Source organism: Tachypleus tridentatus, chromosome 10 (genome assembly GCF_004210375.1).
Source record: "Tachypleus tridentatus isolate NWPU-2018 chromosome 10, ASM421037v1, whole genome shotgun sequence".
Classification (NCBI taxonomy): Eukaryota; Metazoa; Arthropoda; class Merostomata; order Xiphosura; family Limulidae; genus Tachypleus; species Tachypleus tridentatus.
The window spans coordinates 190,179,039-190,200,636 of NC_134834.1; the positions used below are offsets into that span (position 1 = coordinate 190,179,039).

Consider the following 21,598-nt stretch of genomic DNA (forward strand, 5'->3'; position numbering starts at 1 on the left):
ACTGTGTTAATGCCAGGCTTAACATTTTGGTTGTTTAGGATCTCTCTCTTTCACCTTTTCTGTTGTCTTTATTACGCTCATCCTTTTTAATCTGATTTTTACACTTGTATTGCTTTATGACCAAAACAACGTATGCGTGATGTTAACCACGAGCTGTCTGTCGTTTTGCTGAGATTGTTGAGTCGATACGTTTGAGTGATCCGTGCTGTTCTCTTCACTCGACTCACCCCCTTTCTTTGTTAACTTCTCTTGGTAGGCCTATTCTTACCTTAAAATACTAGTGAATTGAAAAGTTTATCGACAATTAATTAGTGTTTGCAGATGGCGACACGATCCTCTGTGGCTTTAGCGAAATTGCTAGTTTATTGTATTCCTTCCCCAAACAACAAAACACAGGTACGTGTAGAATTTAATTCACATCTTAAACGTGATTTTGTTATAATGGCTCAAATATATGATGAGTGTGACACGTTTTATTATAACTATTCACCCTACACAGGGTAACACAGTCTAGTTTCATGCCCAGTAATTTCGACCACTTTTCCATCAACAGAAAGTCCAATAAGGTCAAACTGAATGAAAAAAACAACAGAGATTTATTGTTTTTTCAGCTCGTTCGAGCCAAAGAAGAGTGTGAAATAGAGAAGTGGAGTATATTAAAACACGCTAGGGACGAGACAGAAAAGTCCGTGACCTTGAGCGCTCAACTTGAGCTGAAAGAATCACAATTAAGACAAATGAAAGAAGAGCTAAATACCGTAAGTGCCGCTTAACGATGAAATACTACACAAGAGGTCGCTGTTTCTTCACTAAGTAAGGGGTCTTCTCAGAAAATAAAGTAAAATATTGCGTAAATCATTTGAGGAAATACAATGATTTGTAAATGAAGTTGATTTTTTTTTTATTATGGTCAACCTTACTGTTTGTTTCGACGTAACATTTCCTGTATTCGCTGTTCAATTATAAACCGTTATTTGTCAATTTACTGTCGTGTTAAAACAATGTGTTTCTTTATACATAAGTGTTATTTAAGAAAGTTTGTAGAAAAGTTCCCTCGCCCCGGTGGTACAGCAGTGTGTCTGCGGACTTAAACACTAGAAACCGGGATTCGATACTTGTGATTGGCCCGTAATGGCCAGGTGAGTTAAGACGTTCGACTCGTAATCTGAGGGTCGCGGGTTCGAATTCCCGTCGCACCAAACATGCTCGCCCTTTCAGCCCTTGGGGCGTTATAATGTTTCAATCAATCCCATTATTCGTTGGTAAAAGAGTAGCCTAAGAGTTGGAGGTGGGTGGTTATGACTAAATTAGGGACGACTAGCGCAGATATCCCTCGTGTAGCTTTGCGCGAAATTCTAAAACAAACAAACAAACAATCGATGCCAATGGTGAGCAGAGCACAGATAGCCCATTGTGTAGCTTTGTGCTTTATTACAAATAAACAGTTTGTTCTTTTATAAACCTCAACGTGTACTTCGACAGTTAGAATATATTATAATAAGTTAATTGGTTTATTACATATTTACGCATACTGCATTGATCACGGGTATCTGTTCCTACTGCGCATGAGCGTCTTGTTTTTCTCGTAGTTAACAATCTGGTAAATTATTTCTTTGTTATCCAAAACATCTGTTGATCAACTTCTGTTGTGCAAATATTTTGTTGTTGTTTTAATATATCGACCAACTTCTGCTAATTTCACCTTTTAATTAATTGCAGCTTCAGGATAAAACGGCCTACTCTTCTGACGCAGACAGCACGTGCACAAGTAACATTCGTACCAATGGACACCTCAGTCCAACGAACACGAATCCAACAACCAATGGGAAGGAAGGTAGCGACGTCCCTACATCAACGGCAACGTCCGAATCAACTTTCACCTGTCCCGATACTCCTACAATTACAGTAGATAGTGATACTAGTCCTAGTCACTGTGGTGAGTGACTTCTCTTGATGTTTTTGACGAAGAGTGACATATTTCTGTATCTTCTTACATGATTATTTGCGTTTGTGACTATATTATCGTTTAGTTCTGGTACTTCCTATATTATCATTTAGTTCTAGTACTTCCTATACTATCGTTTTTTTCTAGTACTTCCTATATTATCGTTTTGTTCTAGTACTTCCTATATTATCGTTTTGTTCTAGTACTTCCTATACTATCGTTTAGTTCTAGTACTTCCTATATTATCGTTTTGTTCTAGTACTTCCTATATTATCATTTAGTTCTAGTACTTCCTATACTATCGTTTTTTTCTAGTACTTCCTATATTATCGTTTTGTTCTAGTACTTCCTATATTATCATTTAGTTCTAGTACTTCCTATACTATCGTTTTGTTCTAGTACTTCCTATACTATCGTTTTGTTCTATTACTTCCTATATTATCGTTTTGTTCTAGTACTTCCTATATTATCATTTAGTTCTAGTACTTCCTATATTATCGTTTTGTTCTAGTACTTCCTATATTATCATTTAGTTCTAGTACTTCCTATACTATCGTTTTGTTCTAGTACTTCCTATATTATCATTTAGTTCTAGTACTTCCTATACTATCGTTTTGTTCTAGTACTTCCTATATTATCATTTAGTTCTAGTACTTCCTATACTATCGTTTTGTTCTAGTACTTCCTATATTATCGTTTTGTTCTGAGTTCTGCTCTGTTATTTGGTTCTGTGACTTCCTATATAACACATTGTTAGTTGTCTTAAGAGACTGATGAACTAGAGTATCCAGATATTATTATTCTATTTTCTAAAGGATATACCCTCTGTACCCCCCCCCTTCCCTCAGAAATATTATATTTAGGTCTTGCATGCACAGAGATACCAAGCGTTTTACTTTCTGATATTTCTTTTTGTGGAAGGGGGTTCAGAAACAGTAAAAACAGTAGTTTGTCTCTGTACCTCAGTGCGAGTTCGATACGTACGATTTGCTATTTGAATTTTAATTGGAGAATCACCAGACAAAAAAAAAATCACACGATACAGTATTCCCTCCCTTGCGGTTACATGTTTTGAAATCTGTCAACTTGTCAGTGGACAACCACAGAAACTGAAAATTGGAGATCCAGCTGGCCGTGAATTAAATATAAAAACACGAAGAAGAAACTTACTCTTTCCTTTTTTTAGTAAATTCAAAACAACTTAGGTTCGATTCTTATTTAATATTACTATCTTTCAACTAGACATGCCCTTTAGAAATTTCGTTTGTCTTTAAAACGCGATGTAATGAACATGAGATTATTTAGGGACTTTTAAACGTGTTAGTGTAGTTTAAACTGTTTCAGAGATGTTACCGTAGCGCTCTGTACCAAATAAAGTAATGTTGGTAGTCTTAGGTTTCTGGAGGATATCACACAAGGTGAAAAGACGTAACAGATGTTGGTAGTCTTAGGTTTCTGGAGGATATCACAGAAGGTTGAAGGACATAGCAGATGTTGGTAGTCTTAGGTTTCTGGAAGATATCAAACAAGGTTGAAGGACATAGCAGATGTTGGTAGTCTTAGGTTTCTGGAAGATATCAAACAAGGTTGAAGGACATAGCAGATGTTGGTAGTCTTAGGTTTCTGGAAGATATCAAACAAGGTTGAAGGACATAGCAGATGTTGGTAGTCTTAGGTTTCTGGAGGATATCAAACAAGGTTGAAGGGCATAGAAGATGTTGGTAGTCTTAGGTTTCTGGAAGATATCAAACAAGGTTGAAGGACATAGCAGATGTTGGTAGTCTTAGGTTTCTGGAAGATATCAAACAAGGTTGAAGGACATAGCAGATGTTGGTAGTCTTAGGTTTCTGGAGGATATCAAACAAGGTTGAAGGGCATAGAAGATGTTGGTAGTCTTAGGTTTCTGGAGGATATCAAACAAGGTTGAATGACATAGCAGATGTTGGTAGTCTTAGATTTCTGGAGGATATCAAACAAGGTTGAAGGACATAGCAGATGTTGGTAGTCTTAGGTTTCTGGAGGATATCACACAAGGTGAAAAGACGTAACAGATGTTGGTAGTCTTAGGTTTCTGGAGGATATCACACAAGGTGAAAAGACGTAACAGATGTTGGTAGTCTTAGGTTTCTGGAGGATATCACAGAAGGTTGAAGGACATAGCAGATGTTGGTAGTCTTAGGTTTCTGGAAGATATCAAACAAGGTTGAAGGACATAGCAGATGTTGGTAGTCTTAGGTTTCTGGAAGATATCAAACAAGGTTGAAGGACATAGCAGATGTTGGTAGTCTTAGGTTTCTGGAAGATATCAAACAAGGTTGAAGGACATAGCAGATGTTGGTAGTCTTAGGTTTCTGGAGGATATCAAACAAGGTTGAAGGGCATAGAAGATGTTGGTAGTCTTAGGTTTCTGGAGGATATCAAACAAGGTTGAATGACATAGCAGATGTTGGTAGTCTTAGATTTCTGGAGGATATCAAACAAGGTTGAAGGACATAGCAGATGTTGGTAGTCTTAGGTTTCTGGAGGATATCAAACAAGGTTGAAGGGCATAGAAGATGTTGGTAGTCTTAGGTTTCTGGAGGATATCAAACAAGGTTGAAGGACATAGCAGATGTTGGTAGTCTTAGGTTTCTGGAGGATATCAAACAAGGTTGAAGGACATAGCAGATGTTGGTAGTCTCAGGTTTCTGGAGGATATCAAACAAGGTTGAAGGACATGGCAGATGTTGGTAGTCTAGTGTTTCAGGAGAATATCAAACAACAGAAACTTCCTGAACATTAAAATAAACTCAAAATATACCAAAATCTGCACGAAAGTCCGCATCACTTTTATCCAGGGGGCAGGAGACACAGTGTGTGAAATTGTGAAATCAATAAAAATTAATTTACGTATGCTGAACGAATAATGAAATAACACGAACAGAAACGTAATCATGAAGAAATAGAATTGTGGATGAGTGGATAGGGTGGGTCTGGGGGTTTGGAACACCATCATACATATTGCTTTTGTTGTATAAGACAAACATTACCTTATTATGGTTGTGAATAAATAACTTTAAAAAGAAATATTTTAAAAATTTCATTTTCTTTCTAATAATTATTTTTAATATACCACTAGATGGGGTTAAAACTGAATGTGTGTGTGTGTGTGTGTATATATATTGCAATTAAACACGTTTGAAGCTCGAATTTGGTAAAACATTTCACGGCCTCAATTTCTACCCTGTTCAGGAACTAATTATGTTATTTTGTTAGTTTTAATAAAACCTGCAAAAACAAGAAATACGTTTTTAAAGTTTTTGTTACAACTAACAAACTAACGCGTTAGTTTGAAACAAACAAAAAACCAAATGCAGTAAAATATCCATCGGTGAAATTTATTACTTCACAGTTATTGACTTTTTAAAATATTTTCGTCCAGCAGCAACGACAAATAGTTAATGGTTTTTCTTATAGCAAAGCCACATCAGGCTATCTGCTCAGTTCACCGAGAGGAATCGAACCCCTGATTTTAATATTGTAAATTCGTAGACTTACCGCTGTATTACCGGGCTCGGCATGGCCAGGTGGTTAAGGCACTCGACTCGTAATCTTAGAGTTGCACGTTCGAATTCCCGTCGCACCAAACATGTTTGTCCTTTTAGCTGTTGGGGCGTTATAATGTGACGGTCAATCCTACTATTTATTGGCAAAAGAGTAGCCCAAGGGTTGACGGTGGGTGGTGATGTTTGGTTGCCTTCCCTCTAGTCTTACACTGATAAATTAGGGACGACTAACGGAGATAAACTCTCTGTAGCTTTGCGCGAAATTGAAAGAGAAACAACTGTACTGCCAGGGGACTACTAGTACTGATTGATGTATGTTTTCCATATATTACTACTCGTTATGTTGGGTCATTATTGCTAAAATGTTGTAGAGTAATATTCGAACTAATTGGGAGGTTTTAGTGTGGAATTAATAGCAACCCAACGAAGAGTATTTGGAAAAAAACTATCAGAATAATGTTACTTCAATGTTGCTCAGAAACGTAGTATTGATAAAATAGGAACAACTAACTTTCAAAGGTTCCCCACAAGTTTTACACAGAACGTTTTGAATGTCTTTATAGAGCCGAGCTCACCTCAAGCAGCAGCGACATCTGTTGTATCTGCCTTATCCAGGTCTGCTGAAGAAATGTTTATTAATTATACACCTAGCGATGACAGAAGTAAGAAAAACCGAAAACGTCGAGACGGAAAAGGAAGCTGGGGATCAATATCTAAAGTGTTCACCAGAGGACGCCAGCGTAGAGCTCTAGATTCGGGAATGTTCGACAGTGGGTATTTCTTCTCAAATGACTTATATCATTAAAAACAGTTATCTATAAACCATTTCATTCTATATCTCATTGTAATGTTAGATGTGACTAAAAAAATCATATAATTTCTGTGTATTTCAGAAGTTTCCTGTTTAAAGTTATATATATTTCAACGATACGAAACAATTTTTCAATGAATGATTTGTTACGAGTTTATGTTATGGTATAACAAATGATATACCACACTTGTTTTTCCATCGCCCTCTAATACGTAGTGAATATATTTAGTTCGATATTTATCACTCACATTCAAATTCTCGATGGCGAGAAACCCACTTGAAATAAAATTGTATCTCAAAACGGCTGGTATGTGTATTAACACTTTTATTGACCAGGAGAGAACAGCGTTTCGACTTTCCTAGGTCATCTTCAGGTTTCTTAACCTGATGTTTATTAGTCACGTTCAGAACAACATCAACGTAGATTAACACCAGTTTATTATTCCAAGCACAGTTTCATCACAACCGTTGTTTACCTGTACAATTTTAGTGCCAGTAACTACTTCCCCCTTCCAAAACTATTGGGTATTTCAGCAGCAGTAAAGAGATTATAAGGATAATATATTTTTTTTGATACATGGATAAGACTTCCTAGAGAATAAATTATAAACTTTCTACAAATTGTTTGTTTGTTTTTTGAATTTCGCGCAAAGCTACTCGAGGGCTATCTGTGCTAGCCGTCCCTAATTTAGTAGTGTAAGACTAGAGGGAAGGCAGCTAGTCATCACCACCCACCGCCAACTCTTGGGCTACTCTTTTACCAACGAATAATGGGATTGACCGTCACATTATAATGCCCCCACGGCTGAAAGGGCGAGCATGTTTGGCGCGACGGGGATGCGAACTCTCGACCCTCAGATTACGAGTCGCACGCCTTAACACGCTTGGCCATGCCGGGCCATTAGCCCATTGTGTAAATTTGTGCTTAATTCCAAACCAAGTAATAAGAGAACGTTCGTTACCCTTCGTGTTGTTGACTTTTTCTATATTGCTTTGACAACCAATAACGAATTAACCTATGGAGTATAACAAGTGAATAAAACAGTAACTTTAGTAGATATCCAAACAAAATTATCTGTTTTTATCTTATTAGGAAACACCGCCAGTGAGCGTAATTGTAAGCATTGTTTTATAATCTCTAGCATATTTTCAATTAACTTAAATTTTATTAAGTAATCACTAGGTGTTGTGAGATGCCTGGTTGTACCACGAGTTAAGTTAATATCTAATCAAAACCACCTAAGAGGTAAAAACCAAAAACGGTGCATTCAGAAAGGATTGAACGTACGATTTAAAGAAATGAAGTCCAAATATCCGGCCAAACTGACAGCTACACTTATAGCACTGCTGAGAATTTCACAGGAAATATTTCTTTATTTGTTAGCTAGGCCGTTTTATTTTTTCAACTTGTGGCATGATGATGGGTAAAACAAAAAACGCAGTATAACTAACTTGAAAACTTCAAATTGAAACTAATAATTTAGCTTGCTTGGCCTAGCCAATATTCATATAATCTCTTTGGGCCTCTTCAGGAGTGTGGGTGTTTCGGAGTAACATTTAAGTTCGTGAAACAGTAGAATCTTCTATTTCTTAGAAGTTGTGTTCGTCTTCATTACTTTGGAATGTGTAGTGTTTCTTTTATGTATCACTTTGTAATAAAAATATTTTATCAAAATTAAAACATTCGTGAAACACTATAAAGGAGTCGTAAACAACACTCCCCACCTCTTTCTCTCGTGGTGTATACTCCAGGTTTTAATTTTAATTTTCATGAAGTATTTTTTTTAATAAATAGCTGAAAACGCTGGCCAGGTGTCGCCTCAGAGCAACGTCTGCATCAGTCCAATAACGGAAGATGTCTACGCGGAGAAAGTCAAGCTGTTGGAAGACGCACAAGGAATCTCCATGGAGAAGTGGAAAGCTGCAACGGTTCGAGCCTGGATTGAAATCTCACTAGGAATGCCTCAATATGGCGCTATGTGTGCGGAAAACGTCAAGAGTGGAAAGGTACTGAAGAGAACTTATTTCTGTTTGAACTTTGAGCTGGTGACCAGTTATATCTGTTCATAATTTCTAATAGGGACCTGGAACAGCTTGGTAGTTAGGGCACTCGACTCGCAGTCTGCCGGTTTGAATCCCGTCACCGAGCATATTCGCACTTTGAATCATTAGGGAGTTATAATGTTACAGTCAATTCTACTATTCGTTGTGGTAAAACACAGCACAAGAATTGGCGGTGAGCGGTATTGACTAGCTGTCTTCCTTCTAGTCCAGTGGTTCTTAACCTTGTTGGAGGCACTGAACCCCGAAAGTTTCGTACTTGCATTCACTGAACCCTTCGTAATTGAAAAATAAAATATGATTTTTTTCAAATTCAAAACATCAGTAGATATTTTATTAGTGCACAAAATGAACCATGCATCAGTTGCACACAATATCACTGTGTTCAAAGAACAAAACCAACAAAACATGAATTTCACACAAAAACAAAAACATAACTCAATGAATATTTACTGCAAACCAATGTGACTTTTGCTGTTGCCTTTCAGAGACAAATTCAAAATGCGCGGTTTCACCTTGGCAAGTGCCACTCTCATATCATTTTCGTAACAAAATCTGTTCCTTTTCTTCGTTTTTATGTCTACCATCCTCGAAAAGGATTGTTCGCAAAGATACGTTGTAACAAACAGTATGAGCATCTCAAGGGCTTTCTTAGCAATAAGAGGGTAAGCTACGATTTGGTGACACCAAAACGTTGAGAGCGTTGTTGTTCTGAAAAGTTACTGTTGAACCTGATTCTGCTGAAGTTCAATGATTTCGTTAAGGTATTCATCATTGACATCTGCTGTCGCAACACTAAACGTGAGCGGCTGTCTCACTCATGTTGGATATGACTCTCTGGTGGGAAGGTATCCGTCGAGAGACTTTGTGAGCTCATCTAAGTGCATGGCAATTGCTTGCTTCAGTTCCCCGGGTACAGAAATGTCTCCAATTTCAGACAAATCTTTGATCTTACTTACACAGTCGTCCAGCAGGGGAAAGTTTGCGAAGTTATCATTCTCTGTTCGTCGTTTCCATAATGGTAGCTTTGTTTGAAAAGCCTTCAGGTTTTCTTCCGCTTCGATGATGTTGACTCCACCGCCCTGCATCTGTTGATTGAGAGCATTGAAGATATCGGCAATGTTCGCCAAAATGAGAATGAACTCAACTTTTCGAAGCAATCTGCATGACATTATTAGTGCTCTCGCAAAATCACGGCTAATTCCACACGCATAGCAAAAACACGATTCAGCACCTTACTCCGGGATAACCAACGAACATTAGAATGGTACAGAAGTACCTCGAATTCAGAGCCCATTTCATTACACAGCTCTTTGAAGATGCGGTGCTTCAGAGCACTATTTCGCACCAAGTTCACACATTCCACTATAATTTTTAATACTTCTGCCAGTTTTGAAGGCAAGGTTTTTGTTGCCAACGCATGCCTGTGCAGAACACAGTGTGTTACAATGATGTGTGGTGCATCGGCTTTTACCAACGCACTAAAATCAGAGTTTCGTCCCAGCATGACTGGAGCTCCGTCCGAACAAACTGCAGAAACCATATCCCACGAAAGATCGTTGTCTCTGAAGAAGTCATCCACAAGTTTATTCACGTCGGCTGCCTTAGTTGTTGTTGTAAGAGGCTTACAAAATAAAAAAATCTTCATTTATCTCGTCGTTCTTCACATAGCACACGAATACAACAAGTTGGCTTAGATTGGAAACGTCGGTGGTCTCGTCGAGTTGAAGGCTGAATTTTGCTGGTCTTGAAATCAGATCTGCAACTACTTGAGTCAAGATGTCATTGCTCATGTCTTCTATTCTGCTGCTGATGGTGTCATTTTAAAGAAGAATTTGGGATAACTTATTTTAAGCAGCTTTTCCCAGCATGATATTCGCCATCTTCAACTCAGCTGGTTTTACGAGTGCTTCGTGTGTAGTTTGTCCTACTTTGCCATCAAGTACACAACTTCGTACGATGCTGTGAGGATCGGTTTGTCGATGGGTACAAAGACTGGAACAGGCAAAGTAACCTTTTTATCGAACCTGGCTCTCTTTACCTTGAATTCAGCAAGAGTTGTGTTCTTGTAGTTCCCATCTCCATGCAGCTTTAGGGAGTGTTCTTTTAGTTTTGCCGGTGCTAGACTAGAATTGCTCAACTTGGCATTGCAAATCATGCATTGAGGACGCTGACTCCCATCATGTTCCGTTATACACGTGAATCCATATTGTATGTATTCGTCCGACCACTTTCTATTTTGCTCGACATAGTTAGTATGAAGGTATTGAAAGATTAGGAAAAGAAACAAATATGACGCACAGTTACTACAGTCACAAGTCGACTGTTAAGTGCACGAAGTTCCCTACAGCACAGATATAAAGGCCAAGTGATGTGACGTGACCAGCCGCAGCCAATAATGGCCAAGTGAAGCATGACGTCACGAATCATACGAGTGGGGTGAACGGAACGGACACAAACACAGTGTGTGTATCTTGACCTCCGCCGAACTCCTGAGACTAACTCACCGAACCCCTGGGATTCGATTGAACCCAGGTTAAGAACCACTTCTCTAGTCTATCATTTCAAATTTAAGGATGGCTAGCGCGGATAAGTCTCATGTGGCTTCAGACGAGATTCAATAAACAAACAAACCTAACTTCCAACCAGAATCATTTATTTTTTGAAATTGCGAAACTTATCAATATAATTTTAAACAAATAAGGACTGTTGTGAAGTATGTATTTTAATAACAACTTGTTCGCGTTTCTTTCCAAGTACCAGAGAAAGAACAGAGAACATTTGTCTTTATGATGACGAGAAACCTACTTGAAGTAAAAGTGTATTCTAAAGACGGCTAGAGTTAAAACATTATATTTTATTAAATTTATCCGTTTATTTCCAGCGAACTTTTGAAACAAATTGATCGTTTTTTTTTTATTTTAGATTCTCTTAGAGTTATCTGATGCTGAGTTAGAGGCTGGTCTGGGTATTAACAATGGAATGCATCGAAGAAAGCTTCGATTAGCCATAGAAGAGCACAGAGAGCCGTCTTTATGGTAATGGTAGCAAGTAATTATATAAACGTTCTCTAGTTTCTAGCTGCAGTTAAAGGTATGTAAATATTAAAACATGTTTTTTTCTTGTCAGGTTAAGGTAAGAATTTACTAAGAAACTGACCAAAGCCATATTTTAAGTAAATGCAAAGTTATATTAAAATGCTAAACTCACTGTGAAATGGCCCGGCATGGTCAGGTGGTTAAGGCACTCGACTCATAATATGAGGGTCGTAGGTTTGAACCATCGTCACACCAAACATGTTCGCTCTTTCAGCCGAGTGGGCGTTATAATGTAACGGTCAATCCCACTATTCGTTGGTAAAAGAGTAGCTCCAAAGTTGGCGGTTAGTGGTGATGACTAGCTGCCTTCCTTTTAGTTTCACACTGCTAAATTAGGGACGGCTAGCGCAGATAGCCCTTGAGTGGCTTTGTGCGAAATTCAAAACAAACAAACCCACTATGATTTGTTTAATTCTAGTTACTAACAGATAAATGTCCATCTAATTTAGAAATATATCTATTTTTAAAGAAGCATTTGTCTGTTATATAGCAGTAAAATGGAAAGAAACATCTTGTTGGACTTTTAGTGAAACTCGTCAAGATCCAATTCACTTTCAATAAAGCTTTTAAAATGTGTTAGTAGATGAATCCTAAATCCTTTTTAAACTTATTAATGCTTTTTTTTTCCTTTAATGAAACTTCCATTAAACTTTTTGTTAAGGTAATATATTTATTTTATATATAATTTTCACATGATTATAAATCTAATTATGGTAACCGTTGATTTTGTTTCCCAGGCTTTAATTATCGAATAGTGCATATACCTGAAAAGATGTATTTTTTTCATCTTGTTCGTTGGCTGTTATAAAATACGTTCTAGGGCATATTTATATATAACAGTTTAATTTCCAAACCTTATTATATATTTGTAAATATAGACTGTCACAAAGTACATTTAACCTCAGCATTTTCTACAATTTACGTTTAAAAAGATCAATTTCAGAAAATACTTTACCATCATCTGACAGTTAGGTTAGAAGTTAATCACATTTGAGTCGTAAGTTATTTTGTTTTTTTCTAGAATTAGTATGGTTTATTTTTATTATTTTCTTTAATACTAATGTTGTTCGGGATTCAGGCCCGCCATGGCCAAGTGGGTTAAGGCGTTTGACTCGTAATCTGAGGGTCGCGGGTTCGAATCCTTATCGCACCAAACATGCTCGTCCTTTCAGCTGTATGATGGTTATAAATTTACGGTTAATCCCACTATTTATTGGTAAAAGAGTAGCTTAAGAGTTGGCGGTGGATGTTGATGACTAACTGCCTTCCATTTAGTCTTACACTGCTAAATTAGGGACGGCTAGCGCAGATAGCCGTCGTGTAGCTTTGCTCGAAATTCAAACAAACAAACTGTTCGGTGTTCATGTAGGACTAATCTAAACAAGTGAAGCTAGTGTATATTTTGCTTGTTTTTATTAAATAATAAACAGTTAACATTCAGGTTGCTTTATATACAAACAAATATTCAGGTAGTTTGAAATTTTAAGTTTGTTTTCTACGTTATTAAAACGTGTATACTTGGAATTATCTTTTTTTTTCTGTAGCTCATTTCCAAAAATCTACCAACTATCTCACGTATGGGTAGCAGACGATTGGGTGCCAAGTTTAGGCTTATCCTTATATTGTGACAACTTTGCCAGACAGTTGGTGGATGGGCGAGTTTTGAATACCTTAAGTAAGAAGGATCTGGAAAAATATCTTGGAATTTCAAGGAAGTTTCATCAAGTTAGCATCTTACACGGCATCCAACTCCTGCGGATGGTTAAGTTTGACTTGCAGGTAGATTTTCCATATTGATTCACTCTCTACTGTTTCAAATTAAAATATTTGACATGAATAATAAATACTTCGGTTTTGAATGCATTGTTTAATAATCAGTTATGGTCTAAGGTGATGCGAGTTGGTGCCACTAACATGTTTTTGTTTTAAATTGTACCATGGAATGGAAGGCAATACAGATTCAAAATTTGGTTGTAATGTTGGCCGACTGGTCAAAACGGAAGCATTGGTAATTTTCAAAAAATCTTAAATTTATTCATGTAGTTTCTGTTTAACTTGTTTAAAGAGCTGGTACAGATAAAGGCACATAGTTACCAAGTTAAGCGAGTAGAGGATTCTGGATTGTGGATCTGTTAAAGTACCAAACATTATCACAGAAATACGAAATCAAAACAATTAAGTTGTATACAAATTTATTATATCTGAACCATTTGTTTATGGTTTGTTTTCATGCTGTCATACAGTTTGGGTAGTATACGATTATAGAACAGTTCGTATGTATTACTCTACTCTATTTGGTCTGATTTTAATCCTCTAGTATAAATATTCATACTAAGGCATTTTCCGGGTCTAGTCTTAATCATAAACGTTCCATCGGCCCCATACCTGCAAGGAATCTCTTCTCCACGTATACTGTGAATTTGGAATCTGTGTCTTTCTGGAAGACAAGTTATCACCCGACAAACCGTGGTGATGAATTATAATTTGCATATATCCGTCAGCAGCAGGGTGTTATCAGTTTGTGTAAATCATGGACACTGTTGTCTGAAATTCAACCTCGAATATGTTTCAACTTCCCGTCAGATGTCACTGCAGATGGTAAAAAATGACCATGATACTGTCGTGTTCTCCATCAAAGCAAAAACTGCCGTTAATTACTGCCTATGCAATAACAATAAGAAATCGGGAATCTAGTATCTGTAGTGAAGTACTGAAGAGTTGTATCCATTGTTCATAAATAAAATGAACTACGACCTATTGCTCTGGAAAATGAAACTGTTTTTAGTTATGCCAACGGTTTGTTGATACAACTAAATTATAGCACACAAAACAATTGTTAACTGATTTCGCTGTTCCACAACAATATAATTCTGCAAATATGATGATTTATGTACTCTCAGAGAATGTATTATTATTAGTCGGATCCGATCTATTTTGTATAAAACTAAAATCAGTTAGCAAACGTTTTGTTCGCTACGAGTTAGTTAGAATGGCAAAACATTGGCTTAAATAAAAATAGTTATGTTTTCTTAGCAGTATGTCGTGTTTTATTTGTTTAAACAATTTTAACTTAGATTCGCCTGAAAGCACGTCTATATTTCAACTTGTTTTGTGTGTCCATTTTCAAACTTGCATATTTTCTTATAATTAATCTTCACTAAGACCATTTCGTGTGAATGTGTTATCTTGGTGTCATCGAGATAATATTTGCATCTGCATTTACAGCAGGACAGTTGATAATATTTGAACTAAACTGCTATTGGTCATATAAGGCTCTTACCACGAGATAGTTAACGTAACCTTTAGACGGTTTCTTTTGACTATCACAACCACGGTATCCATTTCAGAGTCTTGTGACGAAACTTTTCTCTTCAAGAACCATTGACTACACACTTATCACGCTGTTTTCCAGCCCTGGAGCCACGATTGCATTCACATTACTAGTAATAATCCTTCACCCCTCCCCGCCCCAGTGATTCAGCGGTAAGTCTGAGGACTTATAACGTTAAAATGGGCGGAACACAGATAGCCCACTATGTAGCTTGACGCTTAACAGCGAAGAAACAGGCTGATGGGCAAAGTATAACTGCCTGTATTTTTAAAGGCTTTAAACTGGCGTAGCACTTTTTGGATAGCTCGATTTCAGCCAACAAAAGTGTCAGCCAGTAACACGTGACTCTACACTAGTGCAGTCTATTTTTGTACAAGAAACGGGAGGTATTTACATAGTATATGGCTTTAATATAATTTTCCTCACCTTTACCATAATTATTTGCAATATATTAAATTATTCTGGGTTTGTGCGTCAGCAAATAAACGATCACGTCAAAAAGTTGTAAACAAACGCACAATTTTTGTCATTTTAAAAGAGAAAATGGTTGCAACCAAAGCACTCAAAAAGGTATTCCATCTATCGGACATAATCTAAACAGCATTCAGATTCAGCAAGGGGTTGGAATCTTGGTTCTAGAACTCAAAGCCTCCCGGATACCACTTACCATATATAATTGGTTGCAGACATGATTGTTACCCCTAAAAACATAAAATAGAAATCTGATTAATCAACAACCTTTAATATCTACGTAGTACAGATAATTATTACGCATATGTTTATATTACTGTTATGTGTTGTTTTTTTTCAAATTTCTTTTTTTTTTTTCAGTTGTTATTGCAACGAAGGGCACACTGTGAACATATGGACGTTGATCCACTAGTGTGGACCAATCAGAGGTTTATCAAATGGACCAAAAGCATCGACTTAGTGGTGAGGCTTACAGAATTATTATTCGACCATTAGTTATTCTATTGATACGTGTAGTAACTATTATACATAGCGGGATTATAAAATAAACTGTTGGGGGATCTCGTGAAGTCATTAAAATCAAGAATTTTTTATGAATCATTCAACAAGGCGATTACAGGGATTCAATTTATATATTATAAACACTTTGGAATTCTAGAAAGACTTAACACTTTCCATTGCTAGTCACATTTGGAATATCTTAGCATCTTGGAAAGCGATTACTCCGATTTCAAGATCTTTCCATTCAATTTTTAAACCCTAACTAATACAGTTAAAGAGTTATTTTATGCATTAAAAGTGTGGTCTTTGAGGTTATTATTTTTATATCATGATGTGTTTATCCTACTTTAATTGATTATACCCATATAATAAACGTATTTTAGATTGGTCTTAGGCCTTTTTTTTTATTATTATTCATTTGCCTTGAATGTGTAAGATATTATATTTGAACTTATCTAGGAATATGCAGAAAACTTGGTGGACAGTGGAGTTCATGGTGCTCTCGTGGTTCTTGAACCATCCTTTACAGCTGATACCATGGCTACAGCTCTGGGAATTCCAGCTTCAAAAAACATCATTCGACGACACCTCACAACGGAACTCGAAAACCTCATACAACCAGCTAGGTAAGAACACTGGGAATCTAAAACCTCATACAACCAGCTAGGTAAGAACATTGGGAATCTAAAACCTACCTAAAATGTTTGTTTAACGAACTGACACGCCCACTAGTTTGTACACGAATGTGTTACAGCCGTTTATTAGTCAGTACGGAAACTTGTTCCAGATGTTCATTTGTCAGAGCAGAAACTTGTTCTAGCTGCTCATTGGTGAGTATAAAGATCTGTTTCAGCTTTTTATTGGTCAGAAAAGAAATTTATTCCAACTTTTCATTGGTCAGTTCAAAAACCTGCTCCAGCTGTTTGATGGTTAGTTCAAAAACGTGCTCCAGCCGTGTCATGGTCATAACAGAAACTTGTTTCAGCTGTTGGTGTCTACAAGCAAAATAAGTTTTAAAATCGGAACCAGTTATCTAGAATTCTGTAAATTATTGCTATACGTGAGAATAAAACCAACCCGTTCCTTTACCAACTCCAACACTTAATCAGGCTAGAAAAAAAAAATCATTTGACGAAATAACTGTATTTGTATAATGGGTTTAATTTAATTATTTTCTCTAATTAATCAACTATACAAACGAAATAGAGTCTGATTATTTGTAATATATGTGACCTATAACAGTCATGTTGTTTGTAAAATGTTTGTAATTAGTTGCTAACAGTGACCATGTTCATCAAAAAAAATCTCTTTTACCCCACAATATGTGACCTTTAAAAATCACTGTTTTTTAAAGTATTTACTTCAGCTGTTAACTAATAACGCTGCTAGTATAATGCAAACCAGTTTTGTACAATAATAAGTGTTTACTACTCAGACTACAAAGTGAGTTTCATGTTAAGATTAATTTGTGGTATAAAAACTTACATCATTTAGAATGTTTGACAATATTTTTTTTTATTGTTCTCGCAAGAGCTGGCCCAGCATGGCCAGGTAGTTTAAGGCGTTGGACTCGTAATCTGAGAGTCGCGAGTTCGAATCCTGGTCGTACCAAACATGCTCGCCCTTTCAGCCATGGGGGCGTTATAATGTTACGGTCAATCCCACTATTCATTAATACAAGAGTTGGCGGTGGGTGGTGATGACTAGCTGCCTTCCCTCTGGTCTTACACTGCTAAATTAGGGACGGCTAGTGCAGATAGCCCTCGAGTAGATTTACGTAAAATTCAAAACAACAACAATCGCAAGCGCCGCCTTTGGAATGTTTACAGAAATAAAAATTTGTGACAAATGTTTCAGAATATTTTTTTTTTCCTTTTTTTCAAACTACTGCATGTTACCAATATAAACATATATTTGGGAAGGTTCAAGAGCTGTCAGTACTAGAAACAAGGTTTCGGCTATTATAATCTTACGATCCTAGATGTCACTACTGTTTTGATGTTGTTTATTTTATGGTGCAAAGTACCAGAGCTATCGGAAACTATTGTTCTGAGTAGAGTCCGAGGGAAGGGGTGGTTTTTAAGCAGAAACCCACACAACAGACTGTTTGTTCGGTGCCACTGCCAGTTTCGAACTCTAAACTTAGAGTTATATTCTCTCAAACTTACCGCTAATCCGCTGGAGGGCGGAGGGTGAAGTTCTTTAGATCTATCCATAGTTAGTAAGTTCCACACAATAAAACCTGTTGTATGTTCTTTTTTCATTAGGTATATATAACTCATAAACACATTTTTATTAGTTTGTATGAAGTGAAATATCATGGCCAGGTAGTTAAGGATCTTGACTCTCAATCTGAGAGTCGTGGGTTCAAATCCTCGTCGCATCAAACATGCTCACCTTTCCAGCCGTGAGGGCATTATAATGTGACGGTCGATCGAGCTATTCGTTGATAAAAGATTAGCCCAAGAGTTGGCGGTGGGTGTTGGTGGCTAGCTGCGTTTCCTCTAGTCTTACACTACTAACTTAGGGACGGTTTGCGCAGATAGCCCTTGTGTGGCCTTGCGCAAAATTCAAACAATCAAACCTAGCACCATAGTTCTATAAGCACGATAGCTACAGAGCCCGAAGCTCTGTTTAGTTCAACATCAAAACGAACGCAACCGATGTAAGTTTTCAACCAGTTGGTGAAGCTTCTGTTTAAAAGCACCCCAAAACAAAACACAACTTACTGTAAGAGGGAATTACAGGACAGAGGTTCGAGCTCACGATATGCTGTTCAACAAGTTCTGTACAATCAGCTGCGGGTGCGTTATAAGAGTAACTGTCGTTGTTTTTACTGTTTTGAATTAAACAAAAAGCTACACAATGGGATATCTGTGCTCTACCCACCACGGGTATCGAAACCCGGTTTTTAGTGTTGTAAGTCCGCAGACATACCGCTGAGCCACAAGGGAGCGAGTATTGTTTGTTTTGAGTTTCGCGCAAAGCTACTCGAGGGCTATCTGCCGTAGCCGTCCCTAATTTAGCAGTGTAAGACTAGAGGGAAGACAGCTAATCATCACCACCCACCGCCAACACTTGGACTACTCTTTTACCAACGAATAGTGGGATTGACCGTCACATTATAACGCCCCCACGGCTGAAAGGGCGAGTTAGGGATGACTGTGGCTAAACCTTTGGGTATCTGACCTGGCTATTTAATCCGCGTATCGTATAAAATATCACTCAGGTTAAAAATTAGTTATTTTACTGATAAACTTTAACTTCTGTATATTACTTCCTTACATCATAAACCATGGAAGTTATAACCTGAATACCTGTAGGACTCAAACTGAAGTATTTTCAGTATGGTGGTAATTTGTGTTATATATAATGTCCAGTCTCTTACCTTTTAAACGCAGCTGTCGCCAGTTTTCTTCTCTCCCTCTCACTTTACAGATTATCACTGGAAGCCGAAGCGTTCGTGAACACTCGTAAAAGTGACAAGAGAAGTACCGGTTCGTCTGGTTACGCGTCATTAGGACGAAACTTTAATAGATCACATTCGAGAGGAACCCTAGAGAGGGTAGACAAAGAACGATCCAGCATGAAGGTAAGCTCGTTTGTTTTCCTTCTAACACACAACTCTGGCAGTTTTGTTTTTTTAAATAATGTTAATATTTCTGGGACAATATTAACCCCTAAGGGCGCTCGAAGGGCGCACTTCTCCTTCATCCCGCTCGTAGTTTGAACATTATTTGAGTGGCTACCGTATATATTGGGCGAAATGGGCTGATATATTTAACAGAAATCTGGTAGTTATTTAAGAACAATAAGGTGAAGATGTTCACTAAGGTTTTACTTGTAACGTAAAATTTCTAGAAGTGTGTTTTCCTGTATCAGTTAACATTACCAATCTCACCTCAGAACACTCGGGGCTCCATCGCTGACCCGCGTTTGATAATGTCCATCTTGTTTCTGTTTAATGTTATATGTATACGATAATGAACTATACTTACTAAAAAAGAAACAAAAATTGCAGTTTACGTGATTGTATGAGACGTCGTAACTACTTTCTAACCTAATACGTGTCAGAAGTAACACGAAACGACTTTAAGGAAATAAAATTATCCAATCCATTGTAATCTCTAGGAAAACGTGCATGATGTTACGATACACAAGATGTAACAAATGTCACTTCTACTTTTAGAGAAAATATGACAAAGATAACTGAAACCAGTTAGAAATTAAACTGCGTTATAAATGAAACAACTCTGCAGACAATTCCATCTTGTTTTTACTCGTCTGATTTAATTTCGTAGTGTATAGTGGGTTCAGAGCTGCGATTTTAGTAGTAAGTACTTGTAATGACATTTGTCATTCTGAAGTAATGTTCTGTATAGAATAGCTCATAGGTAAGCCACACGTTAAAACAGATGAAAATAGTGTATATACGTATCTGTGTGTTTAATATATAGTTTCATAATAACAAAAATAAATACCATAATTTTCCCGGCCCAGCTATCAATAACCTATAAACTGAAAAAAAAGACATTTTAATATTTATAGTTCGTTTGTAAGAAAGTATTACTGGTGTAACAACTCTATTACACTAAGAAACGCTGTTGTGTGAAATATCGAACATCTGTATCACACAACTGTAAACTGCAACTGAGAATTTGAAAATATTTCTGAATATACGAAAACTTTAAAATATTTTAAAATATTCGAATAGTGCTTGAGAAAATTGATAGAACGTAATAAATTGGTTTTTGGAGAAAATACCAAGTGACACCTGCATTCAGCTTTTGTAATTACTGCCCAACTCAATCTTCGAACCAATGAGTTAACTCACTAACTAACGCATTAACCTCTTATTTGTGATTGATTTTTAACTAACGCATTAATCTCTTATTTGTGATTGATTTTTAACTAACGCTTCTGTCTTTCATCTTCATGACAGCTCAGTGTAACCTAGAGGAAGGTGGAACTCTGTCGCCGTGTTTTTTATAGGTAACTAATTCTGCTTTCCACTTTCCTTTACTATCTCCACTTTCCTTTACTAACATATAGAGAGAAAGGGACTTTAGTGGTATTAAACCTGATAAGATTTGTTTTGTTAGAAATAATAAGTTACACTTCCTTTACGACTAGCTTGTAAGATCATAGAGGACGGAGTTTAGTCGTAATAATTATTGTTTATTCGATAGCCTTGTCAGTTTCACGAGCAAGTTTTCAACTGATACTATAAAATATTAAACTTTCTAACACATTCCGTACTTTAGATGCTAGAAGCAAATAGACACGTGCACCCATTGGGTGTAATCATTATAGGTGCATAACCATAATTTTTTTGGACTTACTAGTTTGCCATGTGCTCTAGAATGCGTTACGCTCCAAGATTCATGTTCGTTTTTCTTGGGGCACTCGTTCTAGTCAGATAGGCCGGTATTAAAATTTGGGAACATCACTCCTGTTTAAGAAAAACATCCGAAGTGTTAGTTAAGAAGAGACACATTTGTGTCGTTTAAACTTTAAACAACAGAATTTTTGCAGTAAACATGAATACTTTCATTCACGTTTCAATACGTGTCATCATCTCATTACTGATATGCGGGTTTTTCACTGTAGAGTTCAACAATATGGATTGTCTCAAAGAACAGACTAATACCGCAGAATACTTACAAGTCGTCTCTGTAATTCTAACAGCGGACAACTGATTTAAAGATCAAAATCACACCAGTTGCACGGGTCGGGCATGGCCTCGTAGTTAGCGAATCCCTGTGGTATAAAAGTGTGCCCTGCATTCTTGCCGTCAAGATACAAAGATTTGAACCAAAAGACGGCAGCGGTGCT

General features: G+C 37.0%; 1 protein-coding gene across 6 annotated transcripts in view; it reads left to right on the forward strand.

Annotated features, from left to right (window-relative positions):
- Window positions 1–21,598, forward strand: part of LOC143227829 (kazrin-like) — a 90,787-nt gene that overhangs the window by 64,668 nt on the left and 4,521 nt on the right. For 4 of the 6 annotated variants that reach the window (XM_076459100.1, XM_076459106.1, XM_076459105.1 and 1 more), the window contains 9 exons: window positions 612–758; window positions 1,720–1,936; window positions 6,054–6,260; window positions 8,097–8,308; window positions 11,288–11,400; window positions 13,005–13,239; window positions 15,623–15,724; window positions 16,223–16,389; window positions 19,202–19,355. In XM_076459100.1, the coding sequence (XP_076315215.1) occupies window positions 612–758; window positions 1,720–1,936; window positions 6,054–6,260; window positions 8,097–8,308; window positions 11,288–11,400; window positions 13,005–13,239; window positions 15,623–15,724; window positions 16,223–16,389; window positions 19,202–19,355 (1,554 nt within the window). Of the gene's footprint in view, window positions 1–611; window positions 759–1,719; window positions 1,937–6,053; window positions 6,261–8,096; window positions 8,309–11,287; window positions 11,401–13,004; window positions 13,240–15,622; window positions 15,725–16,222; window positions 16,390–19,201; window positions 19,356–20,705; window positions 20,756–21,598 lie in introns of all 6 variants that reach the window. The other 2 variants (XM_076459101.1, XM_076459103.1) reach the window with 2 other exon arrangements.